At 45.0% G+C, this 7,500-nt stretch overlaps 1 protein-coding gene across 1 annotated transcript in view; it reads left to right on the top strand.

The window, feature by feature from the left end:
• c5 (complement component 5) overlaps positions 1 to 7,500 on the top strand; it is a gene marked incomplete at its 5' end in the record, with an annotated part of 35,019 nt that overhangs the window by 25,188 nt on the left and 2,331 nt on the right. The window contains 9 exons of the mRNA XM_071546421.1: positions 176 to 328; positions 626 to 688; positions 1,322 to 1,412; positions 1,722 to 1,761; positions 2,764 to 2,866; positions 3,125 to 3,199; positions 4,606 to 4,711; positions 6,131 to 6,214; positions 6,396 to 6,485. Coding sequence (XP_071402522.1) covers positions 176 to 328; positions 626 to 688; positions 1,322 to 1,412; positions 1,722 to 1,761; positions 2,764 to 2,866; positions 3,125 to 3,199; positions 4,606 to 4,711; positions 6,131 to 6,214; positions 6,396 to 6,485 — 805 coding nt within the window. The remainder of the gene's footprint in view (positions 1 to 175; positions 329 to 625; positions 689 to 1,321; positions 1,413 to 1,721; positions 1,762 to 2,763; positions 2,867 to 3,124; positions 3,200 to 4,605; positions 4,712 to 6,130; positions 6,215 to 6,395; positions 6,486 to 7,500) is intronic.

Raw genomic sequence — 7,500 nt, 5'->3', positions numbered from 1 at the left:
CTCTCTGCCTGTCTGTCTGTCTCTCTGCCTGCCTGTCTCTCTGCCTGTCTGTCTGTCTGTCTGTCTGCCTCTCTGTCTGTCTCTCTGTCTGTCTGTCTGTCTCTCTGCCTGTCTGTCTGTCTCTCTGCCTGCCTGTCTCTCTGCCTGTCTGTCTGTCTGTCTGTCTGTCTCTCAGGACACGGTGTTGACCCTGGAGGCGGTGACAGAGTACAGCAGGGTCGTTCCTCTGGCCGTTCTGGATCTGGACATTAACGTTCGCTACAACAGGAAGGGATCGCTGGGCCAGGTGTCACTCAGCCAGACCCGACCTGTGGCCACGCCCATCCAGGTAACCCCGCCCCCTTCAGCTAACCCCGCCCATCCAGGTAACCCCGCCCCCTTCAGGTAACCCTGCCCATCCAGGTAACCCCGCCCTTCAGCTAACCCCGCCTATTGAGATAACCTCGCCTTCAGGTAACACCAACTGACTGAGACTCTTCCAGTAGGACGAGCCGGACTGTTCAGCTGTAGTTTAGTGACTCTTCCTGACTGTCTGCTGTCAGTCCAGCGGAGGTGAACAGTCTGAACTTGGACTTTTCTTTCTTTCTTTCTTTCTTTCTTTCTTTCTTTCTTTCTGTTCTCTCAGGTGACGAAGGATGATGACATCACAGTGTCGACAGGTTATGGGAAGGGAGTGTCAAATGTCAAGGTGGGTCTGTTTCCCTCCATAGAACTAACTGACTAACTAACTGAATAACTAATTAACTGACTGACTGACTGACTGACTGACTAATTAACTGACTGACTGACTAGCTGACTAACTCATTCACTCAATAACTGAATGACTGACTGATTAAGGTGTTGACTGACTACCTACCTACTGACTAACTAAATATCTGACTGACCAGCTGATTGGCTGGCTGACCAACTAAATAACTTAACTAATAACTAATATCTAAATTTCAAAACAAACTAATTCCTAACAGCTGTAACTACACAGCTAAACGACTGACAGACAGACCGACCGACCGACCGACTGAACTGACTGAACTGACTGACAACCAACTGACCAACGGACAGACTGCAGGAAATTCTGTTTGTGAACTTTTCTTGGTCAAACTGAGTATCTGTCTCTTTATAACAACACTAACTAACTAACTAACTAACTAACTAACTAACTAACTAACTAACTGACTAACTAACTGACTGACTAACTAACTAACTAACTGACTGACTAACTAACTAACTGACTCCCTGTGTGTCTCAGTGTCACAGCTGTGTTTTGTACTGTCTGTCTGAGTATTGTGATGTTTAAACAGTGACTGACTGTCTGTCTCTCCAGCTGAAGACAGTTTTCTACGAGACGACTCCGTCCACCAAGAACTGTAACTTTGAAATCACTATAGAGGTGCTGGGCATCGACGACTCTGACAGTAGGTGTCTGTCTGTCTGTCTGTCTGCCTGTCTGTCTGTCTGTCTGTCTGCCTGTCTGTCTGTCTGTCTGTCTGTCTGTCTGTCTGTCTGTCTGTCTGTCTGCCTGTCTGTCTGTCTGTCTGTCTGTCTGTCTGTCTGTCTGTCTGCCTGTCTGTCTGTCTGTCTGTCTGTCTGTCTGCCTGTCTGTCTGTCTGTCTGTCTGTCTCTCTGCCTGTCTGTCTGTCTGTCTGCCTGTCTGTCTGTCTGTCTGTCTCTCTGTCTGTCTGTCTGTCTGTCTGTTACTAATGTAAGTTTCTTCTCCTCCTCAGATCCCAGCATGCGTTCTCCTCATCTTGTTGCCTGTGCAAAGTAAGAAAACAGCCAGTTATTATTTTAGAGCTAGAGACAGAACAAACAAACAAAGAGAAAAACAAAAACAAAGACATGTATACAACTATCCCCTTATCCCACCCCCCTCCCACCTTCCCGGGACTTTACATCTTGTCACACCACAGGGGGCCATCAATATTGTACAACTGATCAGTTTGAGTTATCAATGTATTGGAGAAGGAGCCAGATCCTGTTGAACTGTTTGTTTAATAGCGAGAACTGTATTCTCTCCAGGTGAGAAGGTTTTACTATTTCTTCCAGCCATAATTTGACAGGTGGGACCTCTTTGCCTTTTTCCAAAACATTAAAATAAGTTTCTTTGCTACAATAAGAGTATAAGAAAGCAGTTATTGTTGACAGTTATTAAGCAGGAAAAACTGATCAGAGAAAGCTCGCTTTTTTACAATTTCTTCAAGATAACATGTAGTATGATTATACTGTGAGCGTTGTGTTTAGTAAAACAATGTTTATCATAGTTTTCAGACTGTGGCGTTTGCCCCGAGGTTTCTACTGCAGTAGAGTGGGGGGGGGGGGGGGGGGGGGGGACCGGACAGGGGGGGGCAGGCGGCAGAGAAGTTCTGGTTTCTACTAATAGGGATCATGACAGAAAACATGTTGTTTGGGCCCAGGGTTCAAAATACTGAACTATATTCCTTTTACACCTACAACTTTTACATTTAGGTTATTTTTAAACAAATTAATATTCTACTGTAAATTTTTACATTCACATTATTATTTCACTGTAAAATCGACCTACAGGTTACTATTTAACTGGACACTTTTCCCTGTTTTACATTGAAGTCATTATGAAACTGTAAACTTGTACCTATCAGTTATTAACGGTACAGTAGCTGCTGTAGTCTGGTGAACAGTGAAGGTTTTCTACTGACTTTGGTGCAGAAACATCAACTGCATATGAACTGTGTGTGTGTGTGTGTGTGTGTGTGTGTGTGTGTGTGTGTGTGTGTGTGTGTGCTGCAGGTATAATCCTCCTCCTAACGAGGTGGTGACAGAGTCCAGTCTGACGGTGATGAAGATCCAGCTGCCAACAGGAGTGAAAGCTTACCTGGAGGACCTGAGACAGGTACTGCACACACACACACACACACGCGCACACACACACACACACACACACACACACACACACACACACACACACACACACACACACACACACACACAACACGGGAAAGCAGTATAAACTTTACTGCTTTTACCTAAATTCTCTCTTTAGACCAGTCTGATGTCTCCTGTATGAAATTGAAGACTTATTTGGACTCTGTCTGTCTGTGTGTCTTCAGCTCTGTCCTCCTGAGTTCAGTCATGATAATTGTCTTTTCAGTTCAGAGACGGGATGGAGCCTGTCATCTCCCACTATGAACTCCAAGGCAGCACTGTGGTCATTCAGATGGACGCTGTAAGTAACACAAACACCAAACTACCCGACCAGACCGGACCAAATAAACTCTGCTGTGGTCCAGCCTGGACCGAACCGCCTCTGTACAGGGTTCAGTCCCTCGGGGAAACATGAAGAACTGGTTTTAATACCTGGGAGGAGAAATAAAGTTTTCACTCTGTCAGCTGGTCTCTGCAGGACGGAGCTGTGGAGAGTCTGAGCCGGACTGCTGCAGGACTCTGAGGTCAGCTCAGTTAGTGAAGCAGGGGCCAGATCCACCAATGTGTTCTTCAGATAGATCTTAAGCAATGACATAAGAGGAAATTTTAGGAAGTTCTTAAGAAGGCTCTTAAGTGCAATTCCTCAATATTTTCTTAGTAACAGTCTCATTTCTTACGAATTTCTCTAATTTTCCTACTTAAGAACTTCTCAAAATAGGGCCTGAATTAATTCTGGTTAATAAACTTTAGGCTTACTGCCACTGAGGCTAGGAGACAAGGCTAGGAGGCTAACCTACTTGTCTAAAATGTGTTTAAATATATGATATTAGAGGCTTACCTTTTCACTGTAGGAGTTTTAAGACAGGTGAAGGGCCGTCTTAAAGTTAAGAAAAAAATCAACAACAAATTTGACAACTTTCATTTCAAGAATACCATTTATTCCTAAGTTTTTTTATAAGAAGAAAGTTGAGAAAATATATAAGAACTGTTTTTCAGAATAGCTTTTTTTCCTATTTTTTTTCTTAAGACTAGAGTTAAGAAAAAAATGGTACTTGAGAAGATTGTTTTTCTTAAGAAGGTTTTGTGAATCCGGCCCCAGGTTTGCCACAGCAGAGACTCTGAGTTCTGATCCCAAACACAAATAGATATGAACAAGCACACAGTTCCATATTTGTGCTCTTATACTTTGACACGTTCTGTCTCTTCTCCTCTGACGGCCTCCTGGCTCTTCCTCACTCTGTCTTCTGGTGCGTTTGACATAATATTTAATAGCAGAAGCACAATCCCAAAACAAAAGACCATGAGGACGGAGGACAGATAAAGAGCACTGCAGTTTACTCAGCAGCTGAGGTCAGAGCTGACTGACAGGGACACACACACACACACACACACACACACACACACACACACACACACACACACACAGCGACACACAGCTGTAATTCATCTGGTCAAATCAAACACACACTCCATCTCAAACTGTAAAGATTCTTCTCTGTTCTCACTTTCATGAAAACATCGTTCTGTCCAAGAGAACCTGGGAAGAACTTTATCCACAAGGATCCGCTTGGGATTCTTGGATTTGATATTTAGCCCCTGTTTCTGGTTGCTAGGTTCCCTCTGACTTCCTGTTTCTGGTTGCTAGGTTCCCTCTGACTTCCTGTTTCTGGTTGCTAGGTTCCCTCTGACTTCCTGTCTGGTTGCTAGGTTCCCTCTGATGTCTTCCTGTGTGTGGGGTTCCGTATCCGGGCGGAGTTCAGGGTGGGCGGGGCCAGTGAGTCGCTGTTCAGTGTGAGCGAGCCTCAGGACCGAGGTAAGAGACAGAGACTCTCTGCTGGACCGGAGCCGGACCGCTGGACTGACTGACAAACAGCTGGAGCGTGTTCAGACCCAACAAAACGTAGCAAAACGTTTATTTAAAGGGAAACGGTGGAGCTGAACACCCTGCTGTGTTACGCAAGCGTTGCAACTACGGCAGCTGAGAAGGACATTCTTCTTTGAGTTCTTTTCCAAGAATTTTGGGAGCCTGATGAAATCGGTTTAAATCTGTGTTTAATACTAAAACACACTCGATGTTCCAGTCACTGCTCTTTCCGTCCAGAACAGCAGAGAACATCCCAATGGACTGAAGGGTTTGTGGAAACTGCTTCCTCATTATACTGATCCAACATCTGCCTCATTTGCATTTCAGGATGACAAGGCAAACATTTCAGGTGAAGGATAATCCACTTCTTACCTTCAGACTGTGTTACCATCTATATGAGCTAATTATTTTATTATGAGTATTAGGCCTATCATTATTATTATCATCATTAATATTTACCATTATATATTTACAGAGTGGAGTAGAAAAGTTTATGAAAGTGTCACTCCACAATGGTTCATACAATAGCAAAAGATACAAACATGTCTTCTAATTAGTTCAATTGTTGCAGACAGCAAGCTGCAAACGGGCTTTGAGGTCCGTTGTCTCTCGTCTGGTGGGTGTGTCAGAGCTGTTAGCCAATCAGCAGCCACGTGTATATAAACCCCGCTGTATTAAAAAGGCAGTGAACACAATGGATCAACAGAAGTCCTTTACTAATGTGTCCACTGCAGCTTGGTGTCTGCAACAACTGAACTGATTAGAAGACATGTTTGTATCTTTTGTTGTATGAACCATGTGGAGAGACACTTTCATAAACTTTTCTACTCCACTCTCTAAATATATAATGGTAAATATTACAATATCATATCACAACAACAGTGATCAGCAGTAATGATAGGCCTAATACTCATAATAAAATAATTAGCTCATATAGATGGTAACACAGTCTGAAGGTAAGAAGTGGATTATCCTTCACCTGAAATGTTTGCCTTGTCATCCTGAAATGCAAATGAGGCAAATGTTGGATCACTATAATGAGGAAGCAGTTTCCACAAACCCTTCAGTCCACTGGGATGTTTCTGCTGTTCTGGATGGCAAGAGCAGTGACTGGAACATTTTGTCGTATTAAACACAGATTTAAACCGATTTCATCAGGCTCTGAAAATTCTTGGAAAAGAACACAAAGAATGTCCTTCTCAGCTGCCGTAGTTGCAGCGCTTGCCTAACACAGCAGGATGTTCAGCTCCACCGTTTCCCTTTAAATAAACGCTTTGCTCTGTTTGGTCGGGCTGAACGTGCTCCAGCTGTTGGCCGGTGTGGAGCCGGTCAGGTGAGCAGAGGGGAAACGCTGTGCTCTCTCTGCAGGAAGCCTGTGCACCAAGCAGTTCTCCTACAAGGAGCAGAAGCTGCAGCGCCTCTGTGTGGCCGAACAGTGTCAGTGCATGACAGGTACGGCCCGCCTCTGATTGGCTCTGATCGCCTGTCAATCACACCAGGACCGGTGAAAACTGGAACTAGGCTGGTGGTTGACATCAAACGATATCTAAGAGCTTTCTCTAATTGTCTATGTTGCATGTTGTGTGTTGTATGTTGTATGTTGTATGTTGTGTGTTGCATGTTGTATGTTCAGCTGCCTGTGCCACATACAGAGGGAACATGGACTCGACTCTCACAGCAGTCAAACGCATCGACGAAACCTGCAGACCACACATCAAATATGGTGAGACAACATGTGTGTGTGTGTCAGTCAGACAGACAGTCAGTCAGACAGACAGACAGTCAGACAGTCAGACAGTTAGACAGTCAGTCAGTCAGACAGACAGACAGTCAGACAGACAGACAGACAGACAGTCAGTCAGTCAGTCAGACAGTCAGTCAGTCAGTCAGACAGACAGTCAGTCAGTCAGTCAGTCAGTCAGTCAGTCAGTCAGTCAGTCAGTCAGTCAGACAGACAGACAGACAGTCAGACAGACAGACAGACAGACAGACAGTCAGTCAGTCAGTCAGTCAGACAGTCAGACAGACAGACAGACAGTCAGACAGACAGTCAGACAGACAGACAGTCAGACAGACAGACAGACAGTCAGTCAGTCAGTCAGTCAGTCAGTCAGTCAGTCAGACAGACAGACAGTCAGTCAGTCAGACAGACAGTCAGTCAGTCAGTCAGTCAGTCAGTCAGACAGACAGTCAGTCAGACAGTCAGTCAGACAGACAGACAGACAGTCAGTCAGACAGTCAGTCAGACAGACAGACAGACAGTCAGTCAGTCAGACAGTCAGTCAGTCAGTCAGTCAGTCAGTCAGACAGACAGTCAGTCAGACAGTCAGTCAGACAGACAGACAGACAGTCAGTCAGTCAGACAGACAGACAGACAGTCAGTCAGTCAGTCAGTCAGTCAGACAGTCAGACAGACAGACAGACAGTCAGACAGACAGTCAGACAGACAGACAGTCAGACAGACAGACAGACAGTCAGTCAGTCAGTCAGTCAGTCAGTCAGTCAGTCAGACAGACAGACAGTCAGTCAGTCAGACAGACAGTCAGTCAGTCAGTCAGTCAGTCAGTCAGTCAGTCAGTCAGTCAGTCAGTCAGACAGACAGACAGACAGTCAGACAGACAGACAGACAGACAGACAGTCAGTCAGTCAGTCAGTCAGTCAGTCAGTCAGACAGACAGACAGTCAGACAGTCAGACAGACAGACAGACAGACAGTCAGACAGTCAGTCAGTCAGTCAG

The sequence above is a fragment of the Centroberyx affinis genome, unplaced genomic scaffold (genome assembly GCF_046629955.1).
Source record: "Centroberyx affinis isolate AG114_WGS23_722 - 3 ecotype Tasmania unplaced genomic scaffold, CSIRO-AGI_Caff_v1 ptg005266l_1, whole genome shotgun sequence".
NCBI classification, from domain to species: Eukaryota; Metazoa; Chordata; class Actinopteri; order Beryciformes; family Berycidae; genus Centroberyx; species Centroberyx affinis.
This window is presented reverse-complemented; position numbering and strand designations above follow the sequence as displayed.